This window comes from Mustela nivalis (genome assembly GCF_964662115.1).
Source record: "Mustela nivalis genome assembly, chromosome: 15".
Taxonomy (NCBI): domain Eukaryota; kingdom Metazoa; phylum Chordata; class Mammalia; order Carnivora; family Mustelidae; genus Mustela; species Mustela nivalis.
The window spans coordinates 73,935,128-73,957,873 of NC_139034.1; the positions used below are offsets into that span (position 1 = coordinate 73,935,128).

A 22,746-nucleotide genomic window follows, 5' to 3' on the forward strand; every position below is an offset into this window, starting at 1 on the left:
CTTACAAGAAGGAGACCTTTGGCCAGCAAACTCAGCTGTGAAATTCAACAGCTTCTAATGTGTCTTTTCCTCATGCTTGCACAGAAAGACACTGGAAAGCATGACCAGACGGCCTAATGAATAAAGTGGTTGATTTTCTGAGCTGCTCTGTTACCCATCTGTGTTTACCTTTCAGCCTCGGCTGAAATGAAGGCTGTGTTTTGAACTACATTCCCATGGTTACACAGGTTGCTGGCTCTTTGCACATATACAAAAGGAAAGATAAAGAAATGTTGCAGGTGGGGAGTGAGGAGGGGACTAGATACCCTTAGGGAAAAAAATGGGAAGTTGACGACCATTAAAGTTAGTGTTAGGGGAGTCCGGGGTTAGCCAAATTCCTCATTGTGCAGATCAGGAACCCAGGATGGGGAACCATTAGTCTAAGGTTGCCCAACCAGCAAGGATGAAAGCTGGAAATCTCCCAAGTCCTAGCCCAGTATTCTTTTCATATCCATATCCTCCTGCCTCTAAACGAAGGTTAGAACAAATGAAACAGATCTTTAGCTCTATAAAAGATGTAGTGAATCTACATTCATTCATTCAGTTCCTCCAACCATCAGCAATGCTGTTAAGCACTCCCTCTGCCCCAGCACTCTGCAAGACTCCGTGCTTTAAGTACTCTCTGATGGCAGTGCTGTCCGCCCACCTATGAGAAGTACAGTGGCTGCAGAGAGGACTTCAAGGGCTGCGTTGTCGCACTGTAGGCTTGGGAAAGGATGGCATACGTGGAGAACCACCCAGATCAGTGCTTAGGGCCCACATTTGATTTTATCCTATGTCAGTGGAAACCCATTATGGAAATTTATGCAGGTGGCTGAAATTATCAAATGTAGGGCAATAAAATTATTTGCAAAGATATTCCAGAATCTAACCCAGTATACTATTTTTTTAAATGAGGCTGGCCAATATTTCTAACTCAAATTATATTCCCATTGAAAAATTAAAATTTTATCATTTCTTTTAGTTCCTTTTTTAAAAAATTCTTCCACTGCCACGAAATCTTAACAACTTTATATTTAATAGCATAGTCAGTAGATAACCAGTGAAGACTCCCCGAATTAAATTTAACTGAAGCTTTTTTCTCATTCTCACCCAAATATTAATTGATCTAGGAACACGTGAGAGAAGTTTTTTTCAATTCCACTGAACTATTTTGTAGATTGAAAAATCCACTTATAATGCAGGTCATAACCTATTTCTCCCTCCATTTGAAGTATGGATTTTCAGATAATAGGCCTTCTTAAAATTTGGGATCTTTGTGTAAAAAAGAAAGAAAGAGGTTATTCGTTTCAAAGAACAAGAACCTTGACTTAACAGAAAAATTCTATCAACAAGTGTTTATGGACTGTGAAACAGAGGGGCCTATTAGCATGACTAGAGCTTGTCACGGTCTGGAGTTCCTAACTCAAGCCTGCGTCCCGAGACCACCGACTGCCCGGACAGTTTCCCTTTATGTTTTAGCCATCGGACTCCTGCAGCCACCTTCTCCCATGCACACCCACTCCCATCGCCCTCTCCTCCCACCTAAGTATTTGATCTGGCTTGTCTTCCAACACCCACATGTCTCCCTGCTATTTCCTGAATGCTACCCCACAGCTCGTTACCATACTTCGTGGATTCAGGAGCCTACCTGTTTCATGAAATCAAAATGACTCCTACCAGGGATAGGTCCATTCTTCCAGGGTATCATCTTTTCCCAAAGAGCCATAACTAAATGAAAGGCACCCGTTGATGGTGACTTTAAACAGAAAGAGCAGAATGACCATAGAGGTGCCCGCTGTGGTGGAGACGGTCTGATGTGTGGAGAGGGCCAAGGGGCTGGGAGCAGTGGCTTCTCTAGAATAAGGATCTGCCCTCAAGTTCCTGCTCCCACCATCAGCCATGGCTGGTAGAGCTCCCTCTGCTTCAGGAGCTATGCAGGTCTGGAAACAGGAGGGGAGCTCGAGGGAAGAGACTGTGCCCTTCTGGGGGGAAATTGCGGGTATGCTGATGACTTATCAGCATTGACGTCTCCATTCTGTCAAAAAAAAGACTTGTTGTCAGGAGCAGCTCTTTCCTGTTTCCCTTCCCCTTGCCAATCTACCGGGACAATTTAAAGACCAATGCAATTACATCGATGAAAATTCCCACCCTGTTTTGGGAATAGGGCTTTGGGAAACCCATTTGGGAAACAGCATTTCCCAAATGTTAACATGCAGGCTACAGTCTTGGGGAGCTTGTGAAAAGGGCAGATTCCGGCTCTGTAAGTCTGGGGTGGGAGTCGAGATTCTGCATTTCTAACAAGCTTCCAGAACATGCAGCGGTTGAGGATTTGGGGACCTTACTGGAGCAGTAAGGCTCTAAGACCGAGTTGCCAAGTGTAGCGCATAACGCCAGACGCCCAGTGGAACACACTTACACTTCAAAAAAGGATTCATTGCTCATCTGAAATTCAGATATAACCGGCAATCCCGACCTTTTATCTGGCAGCCCTAGTTTAAGCTGCTATTAACATGTAAGATACACCCCTTCTCAGTTCCCACACACGCAGGGAGCGTGTTACAATTTGTGGCTTTCCCTCCACCTCCACGCAAACCCTGATGCTTCCTTGAATGGGGCTTTCCTTAGATGAAAAACAACAGCAACTGGGCTGAGGAGGTCACGTGGCATATGTATACCCTCAGCCCCTAAAGGGAACCGGAACACAGGCTAGGTGGAAGCCGCCTTAACAATGAATTGTTTAGGCTTCGCATGTGCATCAAGAGAGAATTTTAAGTTGGAAATTCTGCACCCCCTTTCCAACGCAGGGTCTTGTCCGCACAAACCTCTGGTCTCAGCTGGGATGCCTGGGGGGGCTAAGGATGGGTCCTTGAATTCCCTGGCCAGGGCTTGGCTTAGTTAATGCCTTAGCTCGGGCTGCAAACAAACATACCAGAGTCTGGGTGTCTTCAACGGAAACTGATTTCTCATGGTCTGGAAGTTCTAAGTCCAAGATCAGGGGTAAATAGGCTTGGGTTGCAGTAACACCCCTTTTCCTGGCTTGTGAACAGCCCCTCTTCTCTGCCACATGAGGACAGAGAGAGAAGGAGAGTTCTAATCCTTTCTTCTTCTAAGGGCACTAACTTCATGGGGGTGGGGACTCTACCTTCACCTTCACCTACAACTAATTACTTCCCCAAAGCCCCACCTCCTAATACCATCACATTGGGAATTAGGGCTTCAACATATGGATCTTGCGAGGGGAAGATATAAATTCTGTCTACAGCAGTTAGCACTCAGATTCGCATCCTCTGCTATCAGAACAGCCAATAAGGAACGTTCTTCAGAATTCTTAGCAGTGTCTGCCAGTCAAGGAAAGCAGCCTAGGAGGCTTCCTCAGTGACCAGCAGGAAAGTAAGTTTGCAAGGTTAACTTCTCGCCTGTCTCACTGATGTAAGCAAATTCTTAGAGAGAAATGAAAGAAGACACAGCAACTTCGACTCAACTCAGACAAATCAGAATCGAAAGGAAGCTAGTAAGTAACGGACGGGGGAGTTGATAATAATCTAGAAAGCCAAGGGGGGCAATGAAAGCAGGGCAGTGTGGGTTACAAGTCTAGACCTCTTAACACACCCAGGGCGAACCCAGAGACACTAGAAGGACATGTGCGGCCTGAGAAGGGCACTGTGGGCAGCCAGGTGGCTGGGATGGGCTGTGGGTAGGGAGCGGGAGAAGAATGACAAGATGCAGGCAGGAAAGCACAGGCTCCAAAGGAGAGCCAGCTTGTATAAGGTTAGTGTATGCGGGTTAGAGCTTGGGCAGGTAACAGCCACTGAAAAAATAAAACCCTCCCGTTGTTCCTATAGGCTCTTACGTTTGGGCTCCTATAGAGGCAGATTCTTGCTTTTCGAGGCCATAACTATGTCAAATTACATCATTACAGTCCTTAAGGATTGTTTCCTCTTCCCTAAAACCACGGGGTGGGGGGTGGGTGCAGAATGGGGTAAAGAGGATGGGACAGGCGGGAAGAGCGCGCTGAAAGCACCCTGTGACCGGTCAATTTCAACAGCACGTGGATCTTGTGACGGGACACACGTGGTCCCGATGTCTCAGATTTCTTCAGTGATTTCCAGATTCCTACCTCTCCCATAAAACCGGCCAGCAGCTTCCGGCATCCACTCCTCCATAAGCCAAGTGTCTAGCCCTCACCATGTCCTTTCTTCCGAATGCCTTCTGGGGGGAGTCCAGCAGGACACAGGCTGAGGGCGAGGGTTAATCAGATGGGTTGGAAACAGCGAGTTTGCAGGGAGCCTCTGCTGGTTTTCAAGGCCCTCGATCCTCACAGAAACAACTGGGTCCCCGAGGAAATCTTTCCTCGGGCCAGGAGGTAAATACAGTAAATTGCAAGAAATAGGAAAAGTAGAAAAATCTAGGAAGTACATCAGTCCCTCTCAGCAGCCACTGAGTGGATTGACTAAGCAAAGAAGCCGTAAGTCATGACTGGGTACATCTGAGCAGATGGAAGAGGGTGGAAATGATGCATGGTGTTGAGAAATCTGTCAAAGACAGGGACTTGGTGGAGCTGGCAGGACAATATTGTTTTAGTCTGATTGCAGAATATGTCCCAAAGCACTCTGGCTGCAGTTTAGAGAACTGTAAAGGAGCTGATGTACACCCAGCCAGGCAGCCGCATTCAGGAAGGTAGGAATCCGTTTGGGAAGGCACTAGAAGCTGTCAGAGCAGCATTCTTGAGGCACATCTTTCCATTCTGTGCACATGTGGGAGGGAAGAGCCCTGGAAGGCTGCTGTCCTCCAGGAGAGGGAGGCTTCGTGCACTCCTGCAAGTGGGGAAAGTGCAGCCACCGGAAGTAGGAAAGAAGGGTGTCACAGTCAACAACTCAGCACCCCGGAGCTGGCTCCTTGGGTCTTTTGTCTCATCCACTTTGTAGTTTGCTGCCTCCAGTTCTACAAAGAAAGGATGGATAAGGGGGATCCTGCCAAGGAGTGAGGAGGCCAAGTCAAAGAGTTTAGCTTCTGCTCACTGCGGCAACCAATGGGCTGTGTGTCCTCCAGGGGTCCCCAAACCATTTCATGCCATGCGCTCTCCAGCTGGAGGAAAGCCACAACAAATCATTCTCTCTACAGGAGTCCAGGCTTTACAAGTCCAAATTCCACTGCCCTCAGCCGCTCCTAAGAAACAAGTTTGGCATCCAAAGGGCCATGTTAACAACTTCATTTTTATAAGAATGCATTGCATAGTGTGTTGGATTTTTCAAGCATTTTCATATACCTTAGCTTAATATGGTAGCTTATAAAACAACATAATATTATTCATATAAATATACAAATATATATATAAACATATATATATATATACAAATGTATATATATATATATATTCTCATAAAGTAGTTAAGAGGCTTGCCCATGATCACCCTGCTGGGTCTCAGAGAATCTCATGTTCCTGGGTCAGTCTCTCACCTTTGACCATATTATAGGGTCACATCCCATTGAAGTGCCTATCACAGGTAACTCCAGCTTAACTGTCTTGAAGAATGTAAAAATCCACAGTATGCTTTGAGTAATTCCATTTTCCAGTCACACATACCCCCAAAAAAAGGAAATGGAAAAAGTAACCTATATCAAAATGTTTTTTAATTTAATTTTATTTTTTCAGTGTTCCAAGATTCATTGTTTATGCACCACACCCAGTGCTCCATGCAATATGTGCCCTCCTTAATACCCACCACCAGGCTCACCCAACTCCCTACCCCCTCCCCTCCAAAACCCTCAGTTTGTTTCTTAGAGTTCACAGTCTCTCATGGTTCATCTCCCCCTCTGATTTCCCCCAACTCACTTTTCCTTTCCTTCTCCTTATGTCCTCCGTGTTATTTCTTATGCTCCACAAATAAGTGAAACCATATGATAATTGACTCTCCGTGCTTGACTTACTTCACTCAGCATAATCTCCTCCAGCCCCATTCATGTTGATACAAAAGTTGAGTATTCATCCTTTCTGATGGCTGAGTAATATTCTATTGTATATATGGACCATATCTTCTTCATCCATCTGTCTTTTAAAGGGCATCTTGGTTCTCTCCACAGTTTGGCTATTGTGGACATTGCATCTATGAACATTGGGGTACATATGGCCTTTCTTTTCACTACATATGTATCTTTGGGGTAAATACCCAGTAGTGCCATTGCAGGGTCATAGGGTAGCTCTATTTTTAATTGTTTGAGGAATCTCCACACTGTTTTCCAAAGTGGCTGCATCAACTTGCATTCCCACCAACAGTGTAAGAGGGTTCCCCTTTCTCCAAATCCTCTCCAACACTTGTTTCCTGCCTTGTTAATCTTTGCTATTCTAACTGGCATAAGGTGGTATCTCAATGTGGTTTTAATTTGAATCTCCCTGATGGCTAATGATGATGAACACCTTTTCATGTGTCTCTTGGTCATTTGTAGGTCTCCTTTGGAGAAGTGTCTGTTCATGTCTTCTGCCCATTTTTTGACATGATTCTCTGGTTTTTGTGTGTGGAGTTTGAGGAGTTCTTTATAGATCTTGGATATCAGCCCTTAGAAAAGTTACACTTAAACGTGTTTTTTTTTTTTAATTGTGGTAAAATATACATAATGTCAAATGTAACACTGTTACCACCTTTAAAGGTACAGTTCAGCAGCCGGTGGGTATATTGGCATTACTGTTCACCATCACCAACAATCCATCCATGGAACTTTTTCATCTTTCTAAACTGAAACTCTGAATCCATTAAAGACTCAGTCCTCACTCCTCCCTGTCCCCACCTCCCGGCAACCACAGTTCTTTCCTGTCTCTATGACTCTGACTCCTCTAGTTACCTCATGTAAGTGAAATTGTACAATATCTGTCTTTTTGTGTCTGGATGATTTCACTTTGCCTGTCTTCAAGGTCCATTCATGTGGTAGCACGAGTCAGAATTTTCTTCCTTTTCAAGGTTGGATGTACTATCTGGACATACCACGTTTAGGAACCTGTGCATTCATCAGTGGACACAGGGGTCGCATCCACTTTTGGCAATTGTAAATAATTCCGTCATGAACGGAAGTGCACATGATGTTCTGATACTTACTTTCAATTCTTTGGGGTTAAGAATTCCAGAAACAGAATTGCTAGATCATATGGTAAGTCTAACTTCAATTCTTTGGAGAACTGCCATAGTGTTTTCCAGAGCGCTGCATCATTTTACATTCCCTTTAGCGACCACAAGAGTTCCAGTTTCTCCGTGTTCCCAAACCTGTTGATGGTAGCATGTTTGGTTAGGGACGCCTGCCATGCTGGCCTGGGCACATATCACTCATAGCAAGCCCTCTAGACATTTCCCCCAAGCAGGGCATCCTACTTATGACCAGGTTGGCTTTTGTGGTTCTTGTTATGATCACGGGATGCACTTCAGCAGGAAACCATCAGGGAATCTTGAGGAATAAGATTTATGACTCAGGGGACCTGGAGAGCTCATGGCAGGCTCAGTGACCACATAGCAAGATCAGGGGTCCCAGAGACAGCCTAGGGCTTTGCCTTTCTCCAGGTCGAGTGTAGGGTGCCAGAAATTTCTCAGATTCACTGCCAATTGGCTGATGTCCTAATACAAAACCTAAGAGTAGGAATTGGGCCATGGGAAAGGAGATGTGGGGCAGTCAGGCAGCCCCAGGTTTTCCAAGGCTTTCTGAAAGGGGCCCCTTCTGGGTGGAAACAGCCTAGTTTCTTCTCTGGCTCTTCCACGAGTGGCCGTGTCAGGTGGCCGCCGATGCGTTAGCTCAAGATGCTGTCTTTGAAATGGAGGTCCGTGCAATCAGAAGCTTAATGCTGGGGACTTAGACTCCACTCTATGTCCCTACCAACACTTGTCATTTTGTTTAGTTTTGTTTTCAAATAATAGCTACTCTAACAGGTGTGAAGTCTAGAACTTCAATTTTTAAAAAGCTTGGGAAAGAAGTTATGGGTACCACAAGCTCACAGTCCCTTATTTGAGATCCTTGAGACCATCCATGTTTCAGATTTCAGACTCCTTTTTGATTTTTAGAAAGTCTTCCCAGGGCTGATACTATACATTACATAATAATACTCCCAGTGGGTGATGTCTGGGATTGTAACTCACAATCAACCACATTCAATTTCTGCAGCAAGATATATTGCTAATCCCACCAAGTGGGAAAAATGAGAGCTCTGATTAGCCTCATTTCGGATCAGATCAAGTTTTGTTAACAAGAGGAGTGTAAGAAAGAAAAGAAAAAAAAAAAAAACCTTTGGAAAACGTCTTAAATTTTGGAACTGCAGATAAGAAATTTGGGACCTGTATTACTGTCATACTTCTTAGATTCGTAAAACTCTCCCACGGGAAGGAATGAGTATGTAGCTTAGAATTGGAAATTGCTGGAGAGACATGTATTGAATGCAGCTCATTTGGGCAACAAGCAGGATGGAATCTGCTTTGCATTCTCTGCTCAGTGTGCCTTGAGGCAGGAGCAGTAGGAAGAAGCATCTGTCACCTTAAAACAAACCCAAGGCAGCACCTGGGGACCCCATGTCTCCCCATTCCTGCCTCAGCTTCCACCTGGACTCCTGTCAACCCCACTGGGCACCACCAGGCTACCCTTCCTTACAGGTGTCTCACTTTTCAGACTTTTACTGGCTTTTAAATGCCATTAGATTGTGTGTGTCCCTTTCTCCCACTGTGCAGCTCCTTCTGTCAGAGCAGCCACCAGCATTAATGAGGTGGTAAGAATTACAGACTACAGATAGGTCAACACGTCTGTCCCCCCGGCAGACATATTCAACTAACAACTGAAAGGAGTGATTTGAAAAAAAAAAAAAAAAAAGATTTTATTTATTTATTTGACAGGAAAAAGAGAGAGAGACCACAAGTAGGCAGAGAGGCAGGCAGGCGGGGGCGGGGAAGCAGACTCTTTGCTGAGCAGAGAGCCTGATGCAGGGCTCGATCCCAGGACCCTGAAATCATGACCTGAGCAGAAGGCATTGAGCCACCCAGGGGCCCCGAAAGGAGTGATTTTGAGTGGTGACAATGACACACATGGTGCCTGGTCGGGGGAACTTCCTGGGGTGTCGGGTGATGGGAAGATGACAGAAGATGTCAACTTCAGCAGTGAGAGTCCCCAGCACAGAGCCTGCAGCCACTCAGGAGGTTGAACATTTAAGTCCCCCCAGCCCCCAGTTCCTGCAGGACTTACCGCCCTGATCAGCTGTAACATGTGGATGTAATCAAGGAAGCCTATGTCCACGATATGAAATTAGATGCTGTCTCAGTCCATGCAAGCTGCTGTAACAAAATAGCACATCTGAGTAGCTTAGGAACTGGAGGCTGGAAGTCTAAGTTCGTCAGCGTGAGAGCCTGGTCTGGTGAGAGCCCTCTTTCGGGTTGCAGATTTTTCCACTTTTCATTGTGTCCTCACATGATGCAAGGGCTAACCTAGCCCTTCGTGTCTCTTTTCTGAGCCCTCATGCCCAGATTCTCTCCCAGACATCTCACCTCCTGAAACCATTCCCTTGGGCATTGGATTTTCAACCTGTAAACTTGAGGGGAACACAAACATTCAGCCCCTAACAGATGTGAAGAAAAGTAATTCTGCAAAACTACTGAAAGTCTAGCTCCTATACCTCTCTTGCAGATTAGAAGGTAGCCAGAACGGGCTTATGGATGGGTTCAGAATGTTCATGGATGGCTCCCCTCACCACGCTGAGCACGAACCGTTGACGAACATGACACCCCGTTCAACCTTCCAATCTGTGCTCATTTCTGGGTTCTCCCTGCCCCTGATAAATGTGCATCCAGCCTGGGAAGCTGGCTTCTCTGGGCTGAGATCCTGCTTCCTTCCCATGTCTCCCCAAACGGTAATGGTACAAACACAGAACACCATCGGGCCAAGAAGCCGATGCAAAGTCTAATAAACAACAGCAGGGGCTCAAAGAGGCGTCCGTGTCTTCAGGACACGAGCATTATACAAAGAGACCGAACACGAGTCCTGGGCTTCTACAGATCCCTCAAGCTGCCTTTTGGATATCCATAGAATTGGCCTCGGGGTGTACCTCTGGAGTGACAAGACGGCCATTCTCTTTCTCAACTGTGCTTGCGGTTTAAGTTTCCATATTGTCTCTAAAGTTACCCTTTGAGTACAGCGAAAGGAGAAAAGGTTCCTGAGGACACGGGTGCATTGTTCCTTGTTTTTATTGCAGGCGGCCGAGCATCAGTGGGCACAGTTAGAGGCTGGGTGGATTTGGCAGTCTCTTATTGTTCCTGGATGCTCAGACTCCCAGGGGCAGCATTCCCATGTAAGCTCTCGCAGTCGGCTTCTGATAAATGAGTCTCGGCGAGCCGTGCAGTGCGCGCAGCATCTGAAAGAAACAAAGCCCTCCTCTGACCTGGCCCAGGTACAGCTGCAGGAATCATTGTCCAAGAGTCGAGGGGCCCTTCCAGCCACTCTCAACTCCCGGGTCAGCAAAGGCTAGCCCGCCCTCGCTGCTGCTCATACCAATGAGCTCTAGTAATTAAGTAGAGCTCGTGGAGCCCAGTACATATAACTGATGTCAATAACAGTCAACCCAATGTCACGTTTTCGAAGTCAAGCCCAGAAGCCAACAAGAATGTATTAATGTATCAGCCATATTGAAAGACAGCGCAGAAGTTACGCTTTGTGGCAACACTACAGAGAGACGGTCCTGTGACTTTTAAAAATTTCCATTAGAACATTTTTTTTTTAAGGGCAGCAAATACTGTTAAGCTTTATGGAAAAGAATGTGCAATGCACTCTGTGTTTTATTATTCATTATGTGGGGAACGTGGTGAAGTCGATCTTATTTAAGATACAGATGAAGACAAGGGGCTTGTTCCGAGGACCTCTGATTTAAAGTGGATAAACCAATTCATACACAAATACATCATGCCTAAGATTTCAATAACTGAAAAATGGCTTAAATATAAAAATCTCTGTACGTTTCCATTTCTTCTTTGGGAGGCTGATGGATAGAGAGCCTTCAGTTTCCAGAACATGGAAAATAACCCGCAGAAGGGGAAGAATTGTAAACATAAGCATACTGTACAAGTATAGGTAAATAGGAAGGCCAACATAGAGGGGTTGCAAGCTGGGGTTTTCTCAGCTTGCAAACCATCACAGTAAACGCAGTAGAAGAATGATGATATAGCTCTAGGTGGGGCTGTCCCCGGCTGTCCCCGGCTGATTTCCCTTGAGATCCACCCCTCATCCCTCCACCTGGGTCTATGCCCTGAACGAGGATCTCTGCAAACTCCATCCACTGGGTCCTCTGGCCCACTGTCTTCCATTGGCTTCCGCTGGGAGGCTGCAGAAGGAGCTATGAGGGAAGTCAGGGTATCATTCCCTCGCTCCCTCCCTGACAGGCCTTGGTTTGGCTGTTGCTGTGTCATTTGGTTGCTCGCTGAGATTTCAATTCCTGTGCGTAACTGGGGACCCTTCCTTCCCCTCCGGCCCTCCTGCTATGGCCAGTCTTGGGGTTCTCGCGCTGGTTTCCCTATTCTCACCTTCGTAAGTTGTCTCTCCTTGCAAACTCTCTTTATTACCTTTTTGCGGGTACCATCTGTTTCTTACCAGGACACAGACAAATAAAGCACCTTTGTAAGAATTAGAAAAAGACACCCAGATGGGTACCTGAGGGTTCATTATACAGTTGCCTATGCTTTGGTATGCATTGAAATTTTTGAAAATAAAACAAATAGAACAAAAAGAAAAGAAAATTGTGTCCCTTCGGGTGAATGGTGCCCTGCAGGGACATCGCTTTGTAGGCAGAGAATTCAAGCTGGATCTCAGCCCAACTCCCTCCCTCGGCGGGTGACTTTGTGCACTGCACCAAAATAAGCCCAGATGAACATAGCAGCCCTCCAAAAGGATGCACAGGTCCCTAAAAGCTGGAAAATATCTTCAAGACAAAGCCAAGATTGACCTGGGTCTTTAAGGATATTTGGGACTTGAATTTGAAAGTGCATTTCAGGCAAGGAAAGCCTGCGGGACAGGTAAATATAAGCTGTGTACAGGCTTTAGATTCTGCAGGGCAAGATGGGCCCCTTGGAGGGATGGTTGCAGCCTAAGAAAGTAGAGACAGGATGGAAATGGGCTCTGACTGCCGAGCTATAAAATGTGAACTGTCATTTGTCATCAATCAGGTGGTACAGTGCACAGTTTGGACACGTGGGCTCTAAAACTAGACCTGTTGGGCTCAGATTGTGGTTTTGCCATCCATTAATGCCACGACTTTGCACTGCTACCCATCCTCTCTCAGCCTCAGTGTCCTCTTTTGCAAAATGGATATACAATAGCACATAGCTCTTGGATTCACTAGGGGGCTGAATTCTAAAATACACGTGAAGTGCTTATCACAGGGCCTGAGGGTATATATATTCAGGAGATATCCACTACTATCACCAAGTTTTCCAACAGAAGAGTCATATGATGAAAGCCATAGCTCATGAAGAGTCCTCAGATCATGGGTGCAGGATGCGTTGGGAAGGAAGAGGCAGGTCCCGAAGTCGGTGTGAGGCCGCTGTGCCCTCTGCACTCCGGGAGAGCCACAGGAAATGAGATAGAAGCATCAGGTGCAAGGACTTCTGGGAGAAGGAGAGAAGAGGGCTATGACTGGGCGGGTCGTTAGCATGAGGGGTCGGAGGGGGCTCTAGGCACTTTCCCGCCGTCTATAGTCTCCACTGGCATAAACGCACACAGGCAGATTAGGCAGTTGGCTTCGAAGGACTGACAGTCCTAAAATTTCAGTACAATTTAAAAGAATATAAATCTAAATTTGCAAGTCATAAGAATTAAAGATTCATTAGATTTTATCCTTCTGTTTTGCCCAATATCAAATATTGTTACATGCGGTGACAAAACAAAAGCCCTAATGGCACCTCAGACTTTCCAGGGCTCACTGGCTACACCTCGAATTGCCAAAGGTGGTTTTTTATATCCAGAAGTTTCTTCTGATTCAAGTCAGAGGTAAGGCCTCCTCAGCTGAGGGAGAGCATCCTCGTACAAGAGAATTCTCTAAGATCATGCGTGATTTACAAGTTCAACTCTCAGCAAAATTAACCAGAGAGCAGAGGAAGCTAGCAAGCCCTTGACTTCAGTATCTACCATTGGGCTAGAGGAGGAAAGTAGTTAATTTTAAGAAACAATTTCTTTAAGTCCCCATTTGAACATTCATTCATTGGCAAGCCTCCCTACAAATTCAGTGCCATTTTATGAAGCACCCCGAAACCATCTTTTTAGCCACAGCTCCCTCTGAGAAAAGTTATTCCTTGTTTTCACTTTTTGGTCTTTCTTTGCAGGAATCGAGGTCCATTGTACGGATGTCCTGGCCCTCCGTCAGAGACAGCACAACACAGTCTGGTACCGGGCCCCTCCTGCCTCACGCTAATCTGTTCTCTTCCTGTCGGCCTCGCAGATACTTGCCTGAGATCATGAATGATGGGCTGACCAACCAGATTAACAACCCTGAGGTTGACGTGGACATCACACGACCTGACACGTTCATCAGGCAGCAGATCATGGCTCTACGTGTGATGACCAACAAACTAAAGAACGCGTACAATGGCAATGACGTCAACTTCCAGGACACGAGTAAGGAAGTCTTTACGGGTACCAGTAACCTCCACAGTGAGAAATAGGTTGTCGATGATACCCCACTTTTTCTTCAAGAGCAGTGTGCACCTTTAATCTTGTGTCCTGCTTCCCCGGTCTGCGGAGCTATTAATAGTCCTTTGGACAGAGAGCTCTGACCCACAAAGCTTAGGATTCTACTAAAATCATAACTGGTATTAAGGAATAGTTTCACTGGATTACATTTGGCGCTTCCCAAGCTAACTTTGGGTCTCCTCTGCCAGGTGATCTATTCTTGGTCAAGCCACGAAGCAATGTTCTCATCTTCTCCTTCGCCCATCATCATTTATATCTCTGCCCCAAACTCTTGTCCTCTCCCCCAGCCACGAAAAGAAGAATGTTCTGAAGCTTCCTCAGACAAGGCGGGGCAGGAATCTCAGTTTTATCACTTACTGTCTGGGGTCCTAAGCAAACTATTTCTTGAGTCTTAGATTTCTCTTCCATAGAATGAGAAGCATTCTAGCCTGTGAGGCTGGGTCTTCGGGAAGTTCATTTGGGGCCATCTGTGAAGGACCCAAGATAAAATCTCATGTGCTCTGGATTCAACTGCGTGAGCTGCCCCTCTGTTCAGTCCCTCATGTGCATGAGCCATGGACATTCCTATCAGACATATTGACAGAAATAACGAAATGCCAGTGCAGTAGGACCCATGACTAGTTTATTAGCCCTCACAAAATATCAGAAGTGATTGGAAAGACTATTAAGTGAGTGTTAAATGAAATTTGGGGGTTGTGTAACTGGCTTTAGGATGCATAACTATACAAATTGGGGAGACTTCGCTTTATGGCTTTGGGATTTTTTTTTTTTTTTTAAAGATATGTATCCCTACACAGAGTTCTTGGGAAAAGATTTCTTGAACATAAGTTGTGCAGTCACCAGCGAGTCTGTAATTTGGTCACTGAAGCAAAAGATGATGCTTGTGTGCTTGAATTAATGAGATAGAAAGAAACAAGTTCCAGATGGAAGACATTAAGTCATCCAAGTCTTAGCCATCAGCCTACCAAGTTGTCCCCTGCAGAAAATTTTTAGTACTTCATTCCATTTTAAATAACTCAAAAATTAATTTTCTAAATGCAGGATAATTGCCAACCCAGTAGACTTTATTGCTGTCACATTTCTCCTATTATTTCTCCTCTTCACGAAACCTCGTCTTCCCTCTTCAGAAGAGAACCTTCCACGAGGGCCTTTGCTGCTTCTCCCCTGCGCACTCCTTAGTTTTGCTCTTCTGAGAGCAGCATTGTCCTCTCTCTCTCATGAAATGCTTTATTATCTGGAGAATGACTATAGGAATAAATAATTCAAGATAATGTAAGAATTAGTTGAGGTTGGCCTTGGTTCTCTCTTCTCTCTGACCTAAAGATGTTATATACATGTCAGTCTGCAAAGCTTAGGGAATGTCCTTGAGGAGAGATCGTGCTCCACTTCCCCCCACAAGAAAAATAAAAATTAACAACATTTAAGAGCCTCACTTAGCTCTAACCCAAGCCCTATATTTGGTCCCTTATTTTAGGACAGTGTCTACCCTATAAACTATCATCACATCTTACAGCCATCATCACTGTTCCTGCCTTTGGCATTTTAAAAAATCACCCCTGAAACTCCAGCCTTTCTGATTCCTTTTCAGAAAGAGACAGGGCCATTATTTTCCTCAGCTGGAATCTCCTGTCATTATTTGCTTACCACAGTTTTAATATTCTAAATCACTTTAATAATATCTTTGTAAAGGTTATATTACTTCTTGTTCATAATACCAGTGTTAAGAACAATTCCCTCAGCAGTTCTGGTATCTCTGAATTTAATTAATGGGCATTTTCCCCCTTGTAAAGGCCACTAACGATAAATCCGAGAAAATGTTAAGAACCTGCTGTAGTGTATTCAAGGGATCTTACCTGATATTTAGATGTCCTGTTAAAAAGAACAAGAAGAAGAAGAAGAAGAAGAAGAATTGTGTTGAGCTGTGTCTTGCTTATTCAGGGGGACAGTAGAGGAGACCCTGCATTACTTCGGCCTCACGTGACATCTAGTGCCCAAGATGGCGCCAGAATTCTGGGGGGCACGCAACAAGCCCATCCTTGTTTCAGGCCAACAGGGAGGAATTTAGGTCTATTGAATGAATCTTTGAGCAAGTAGAGGAAATAGTAAATTGTCATTACCAGGTTTATAGTTTCCTCATTCCTCCCAGGCACATTATTTCCGTTGTAACTCCTAACCATCCTGTGAAACATATAGGAACACTCTCATTTTTACAGCTAAGGAAGCAGAGCCACCGTTCACCTAAAGAAACCAGCTTGCCCTCGTTCACTTAAAGAAAAAAAAAAAATGGCAGGTTAAAATCTAGGTCCTCTTTGCTGTAGAAACCATATTTTTCCCCCATCAGGCATCATGGCAAGTGGTGGGTTTGGTACCCTCATGCATTTCACCAGAATGGCTTCCTACATACTCTTCCTGTAAATGCTATTGTCTGCATCTGTTGAGATAAGGAAATGGACAGGAGTCGAGGAAGCTTCCCAAAGCACATTTAATTATTCAGCAAGTAACTTTCGTGCACCTGCTGCATGCCAGGGTCCGCTAAAGGCAATGGGGATCCAGAAGTGAGCGGTACACACCACACAAAGTCTCTACCCTCCACAAGTGTCCACTCTCACAGGGGACACAGGAAAACAAGCAAGTTAATACAACAATTGCAAATGGTGATAAGTTTTTTCACACAGCTAGAAATTGATGGAAACCAAACTGGGACCCAGGTCTGAGACCCAGGGTTTGTGAAACAGGAAGGAACCAAGCAGTAAGAGGTGGGACTAGAGCAAGCTTAGAAGTTTTCAAGCAGGAATGGCAAATGTTTTCTGTCAAAAGCCAGATATGCAATATGTTCAGCTTTGAACGCAGAATGAGACACTGCAGAAGCGGGGGCAGGGTTGGCCGTGTCCAGTATGATGCCTCCCACGGACACTGACGTGTCAATTTCGCACACACTCTACTCCTACATCACAAAATACAAGTTCTCATTCAATTTTTTTTTTAGCATTTGAAAATGTAAAAGCCATTCTTGGGTTATGGCCCCAGCAAATACAATGAGCTGGTCACAGTTGCCAACCCCGGGGGTCAGAGGGAGAAGTCGGTGGAGACAGAGCTCGTCCTCACTCTTAGAGGAGAACAAAGGTGGAATCAAGGATCCACAAAGTCCTAATAATATGTGCCGTTCACAACTACACGCTCCTGTGGCTCAGACTGCCTACGTAGCCGTGTTCTTTTGCTTTAAACCTCATTTCAAAATCCTTGAGCAAAGCATGCTACCTGCTGACGACAATGGCCCCAGGGTACCACAAGAGCGAGGGACAGAGTATCTTAAAGCAACTTCAACATTAGCCAGAATAAATGCCTCTCGAGTGCCAACATGGTAGGGATGGACCCTCATCGGGTCCAGGATGCATAGCTCTGTGTCTCAGACATTTATTCTGGTCGGCTCTGCCCACCCATCACAAACCTGCCCACTGACACTAGACCCGCTGGGGTGAGGGTCGGGAGGGTGGTGGGATGTCCCCTTCTACGACCAGACCCAAATCTGGTGACCTAGTCCTGGTCTAACTCTCTTTCTCAATGCACCCCCCACCCCCAGGCGATGAATCTAGCGGCTCGGGCAGCGGCAGCGGGTGCATGGATGACGTATGTCCCACGGAGTTTGAGTTCGTCACAACAGAGGCCCCCGCGGTGGACCCCGACCGGAGAGAGGTGGACTCTTCGGCAGCCCAGCTCGGCCCCTCCCTGCTCTCAGGCTCTCTGGTCTGCGTCGTCCTGGCACTGCAGAGACTGTGCAGATAATCTTGGGTTTTTGGTCAGATAAAACTGCATTTTAGCTATCCGAATGGCCAACTCACTTCTTTTCTTACACTCTCGGACAATGGACCATGCCACAAAAACTTAATGTTTTCTATGAGAAGAGACAGGACTGCACTCTGCCTCCCTTTCTGTTTGCCCAAAGAGTACTGGGTGCCAGACTGGACTGCTTCCTCTTTCCTTCCGCTCTCTGTGGGGACCTTGTTTATTCTAGAGAATTCTTACTCAAATCTTTCGTACCAGGAGATTTTCTTACCTTCATTTGCTTTTATGCTGCAGAAGTAAGTAAAGGAATCTCGCGTTGTGAGTTTTTTTTTTCTTTTTCCCGTTTAAAAAAAGAAGAAAAAGGCAGGAAGAAAATAATTTTCCTTGTAAATCAGGCCAAACCCCCCAAGACAACTGCATTTTCAACAAAGTAGCCAACAAGAGAGAAAAACAAAAGAGCTTTAACACTGTTAAGTTCAGCATCGCCCGCCGACTCCCAGTGTAAGCTTTTCTGTGATAAATCAGGTTTATGAAATGCTTTGGGGGAGAAAGTTTGAGATTTTTTTTTTTTTAAATGTGGTGAAAATACAGTGTTGTCTTGGCGGTACCATCTTGCACTCTAGCCACACAATACCAAACTGATTTGCGAGTACCAATACTAAATTTAGAACTCCATCGTTCATAGGAGAGTAAAATTGCCACGACCCAGCACCTCTCTCTCATCTTGCCCAATGTCAATTACAATGATGGCACCATTTTCCTTAATTCTCTTAGTGTCTGTCCCCTGTATCCAAGTGGCACAGATTTTTCTTTCCATCTCCAGGGACTAGTGGATGTTCCCATCCATTCATCTTCCTTAAGGATCTGAATTGGAAATAATCTTCAGTGATACAATGGCTTTGCTTTAGTCACAGGTTGGACATTGATTTGACACTTCTGCTCCTGTGCTCATTACTGTCTCAGAATAAGAGCTCTTTTGATGAACTTAGAAGCAATTAGATCCATAAGTGAGTTTTCATATTTAACAGTTTGCTTTGTGTCAGTTGGTTTCTGCATCACAAGGGCATTCTCTTACAAAATAACTCACAACAAAAACTATCAAGTCAAAAAAAAAAATATATATATATATAGTATTGACATGGAGATTTCTTTCACTTTTTTAGTCTTAGTATGATCATCTATTTTTATATCTCTATATATATAAATCACAGATTTTAACTTCTTAATTCCAAGCTCAGGGTTGACACACCTTTGTAACGAAAATGTTTTGTCAACCACCTCTTCTTGTTTTGTGCTGCTCAGAGAAGGGATTCCTCAACGATCTGTGAGCACCAAGAATCAAGAAAGAGAACTTTTTACGTATCTAACTGTCCGTTTCTTAAAAGTTTGCCAGGGCACACCCTTTTTTGCATGAGCGTGCTTTGTCCTGGGTACTCCAGATGGTACCGAGCTCGCGGGGGGAGCCATGGGCATGCAGGACTGTCCTGGTAATGGAAACCATAGAATGTGGTGTACGTGCAAAACCGTTGCTTCCACGGACGCCTTCAGCTTAGGATTCCCGCTTGGCACTTGGACATGGGACCTAACTCAAGAGGCCACTTTAGAGCCACAAGCCTAACTGACCCTCCAAGTGTACCAAAGCCAGGCCTTATGCTCCCCGTGGTAGATAGAAGCAAAATAAACCAAACTGGGGCTTTATTCACACAATTGGCTCTCCATGTGTTTCTTGGTTTTGATGATGATCTGGGGTTGAGAAAAGTAATGTTTCAAGACACCACCATATGCCAGTCACATTTTATTTAACCCATTGGCAGAAATGGCACGTAAATGGTATTTTTTTTCGATCTTCACTCTCATCAAAATTATAATTAGTTATTGATTTAGTCGTCACATTTAAGTAGAACACATGTGGCACAATAGTATTAAGTACATTTGAGCACTTTTGCAAAACTTCAAAGTATTTAGAAGCATCTATGGCTATTTGATGCCTATAAGAAGTAGGATTCTGAGAGACTTTGTGGCATCTTTTCATTTAAATCTTCATGAAATTAACACCTAATCTTATTTAGCATTGCATACTTCTAGAAAACCATCCATTTCACCTCCAGACTTCAGCTTCCTATCACCAATCACTCAGAAAAGATCTCTATGGAGGACCAATCATTTATGTTGCCCATTTCATTGTTCAGGAATCAGTATTGTCTTTTCTCTAATAAATAAGGTGCAATACAAATTAAATCAATCTTAATTTTCTGGAATATTTGAGTAATAACTTATTTTTATGGCTTTAAACTCCAAGTCTTTCCTTTTATCAATAGTTCTGCATTGTCTTCTGTGAAATTGATCAGAATGCCTTGTTTCCTCTCTGCTTTCACCCCCAAAAGGCTTTGTGCAAGTGTATAAATACACATTATATTAATGAATGTGAACCCATGCTCCATATACACTAAACACACAGATAACATATACATGCCTGCTTCATGTGTCTCAACACCTTCATGATCGATATTACTCCTATTGGTGAGATACAGTGATCTATACGAGCCAGGCAGAGAGCTGAAATGACTCTCAGTTAATGATGCCACAATATTTGTCCCCTGCATGGATGTGGTCAAAATATTATTCAAATTGTACTTCCTAGTTTTTATCATCATCCGACTATGTTGTAGGATTTTCAGACCAATGTAACGTGAGACTTGTTTTCTCTCCTAAGGGATTTAGTCTAATCTAGTTAATCTAGTTATCCCATTTTGGTAAGTATTCCAACATTCCTCTTCTCCCCTGCCCCCTGCCACGTTAATTTCTCTCGTCTCAACATAGCGATTGGGGATGAAACGATGCTCCGTGATGTCTCCCAATCTGCCCTCATTTACTTTATGTCCCCTAAATTCTCTCATCACATCACAACCTCTGTTAGGAGTAGGGAGGAATGGGCTCACTGAAATCAGACACTAGAAATTGTTGGGTGACGCACATGACCGCAAACACTTAGCTTTATTGAAGTGCCTCTCTTTACATGTTCCTTAGTTATAATATGTATTTTTCTAACAGAAATACACGTCTGTAACTGGTGTATATTATACTTTGTATATGTTATAGCAAAAGCTAAACAGAGGCTAAAGTCTTTAGCAGAGAAGAATGAGTTGCAAATTCATGAGTTAGAGTTCTGCTTATGGTTCTGTTTCGAAGGGTAGCCATGACAGATTTCTGTCACCTTAATGACGGTCGAGGGGGTACTGTGACGACCGCCATCATAGAACAACGTTAGCTCTAGCAATCAGACTCTCTTACGGTGATTGACCCAGAGAAGTAACTGGTATTACCTGCTTTCATTGTAAGGGATAAGAAATACGACTTTGTCTACACTGAAAAACACTATTATGTAGTAATTGTAAAAGTAACATTCTATAAATCAAACACATTGAAAATATTATTGGACACAGAACCCTGATATTTAATTTATATTCCCTGCTGCAGACATTAGCCTACTTTAATGCTTTAGCCATTACATACATGTTTTGGCTATACACTCAACACCAGCTAAGGTCCCCAAGGAGGAATAGAAACTTAGCAAATTCCTGAGTTGTGATTCTTTTATTGCTTCTCTTTGCAAGGCTAATTATCAGGTGGTTTGATTAAAGGTGAAAGTATTAGCAAATGTAAGTTTTGACTTCTCCAAAACTTGCAGAAATACAATCTCGTTTTTATTTACTTACAGTCACTAATAGATCTGACTTTTAACTTAAAAGAGGGTGTCTGGGGGGAGTGGGGGGAACCGTTTAGCTTTGCCAAGAGAAGAGTAAAGGAGACCATGACTTAAACATTTGCAACATGTTCTCCTTGGTGGAGACATTAGCCAGTGTTTAGTTTCAGGCCAAGTTATACAAACAGAGTATTGATTTGTATGCATTCTGGAACCTTGCTGCGTCACGGTTTGCCATGGTGTGGGATTCAGCCTAGCCTGGGGCAATTTGAACCTCATTCAAAGTCGAATAGTTACTGGAATCTTTGACATTGCCTTGTAATGAGGTACTTCCATGAGAAGACACCTGAAGACGGGTAACAGTGAGGTCTCTGTGTGCATATGCATAATATATATGCAGGAAAAAAAATGTGTGCACCAATCAAACCTAAAATTTTATGTGACTGTCAAATGGATATTACTTGGGTTAAGATTTTTCATTTCTGATTTGGATAGAAAATTGCTATTAATCTTGTATTAAAATAGTTTTTAAAAATCTACCAGTGCCCTTTCTGCATTTTCTTAATTATTGTCATAGCTTACAGTTCAGAGTTTTTGAATTTCTCTTTGTTTGAGAGCTTTTTAGAAACTGCAATATTAAAAGAAAGAAAAAGAACCATAGATTAAATCAGCACCACTCTCCTAAATATCCTTGGTTTTTGAAATCATGAACTTTTAGAACTTTGGAACATTTAAGACCTTCCCAAATGTGTCTGGAGGATACTCTTTCTCCTTTTGTATTGGTTTCTTCTCAAAGATAAAATTTAGTGGCTTGAGAACTGATGTCAATACTTTAGCAATGAGGTGAGAAAAATAAGATAATATGTGAAAAGACTAACCATTTCCAAATTCAGCAAATTGCGTTGACTTTTTTATTTCTGAAAGTTTCCATGCTATCAGGAATGCTAAATATTGTATGACATGATAAAGATTCATTTAACAGATATTTATTAAACTCCTACTCTGTGCTTAACCTGCTCAAGGTGCTGATCACTGGTTATCAAAACCACCAGTTGGAAATGATTCATTCTCTACAACAATTAACCATGGTTACTACAAATACATCACTTATTTCAAGAATGCTCTTTTAAATAAAGGAAACCGTATAAATAAATTTATCAAGACTTACAATCTTTAACCATAAGCAATATTTTAATTTAGTTCACATTATTACTATTTTGATATCTAATGAGAAAAGTGATTTCTACAAAAGAATTAAGAAACTTTAGAATAATTCCATATAGAAAACCAGAATATAACAAATTTTATTTGGAATTTGACTGAACCCAATTTCACGGAAAGGAAAAACATTGAAATGGTCTTGGGGAAAAAAGTAATAATAATAAAACCACCACTGAGATTTTTATCAGGTAACAACAATATTTATTTTAATTTGCTCTTTCAATCAATGGGCTGAGGTATAGTCAAAACACACTCACAAATATGAAAGATGGCATTAATTTTTGTAAAATACCCATTTGTTAAGTAGTGACAATTAGACATGGATTATT

The 22,746-nt window shown here is 43.6% G+C and overlaps 1 protein-coding gene across 2 annotated transcripts in view; it reads left to right on the plus strand.

The window, feature by feature from the left end:
* Positions 1-21,735, plus strand: part of GPC6 (glypican 6) — a 1,096,805-nt gene extending 1,075,070 nt beyond the window's left edge. For both annotated transcript variants that reach the window (XM_082700679.1, XM_082700680.1), the window contains 2 exons: positions 13,460-13,635; positions 17,291-21,735. In XM_082700679.1, the coding sequence (XP_082556805.1) occupies positions 13,460-13,635; positions 17,291-17,493 (379 nt within the window). In that variant the 3' untranslated portion in view covers positions 17,494-21,735. The remainder of the gene's footprint in view (positions 1-13,459; positions 13,636-17,290) is intronic.
* The last annotated feature ends 1,011 nt before the right edge of the window (positions 21,736-22,746 follow it).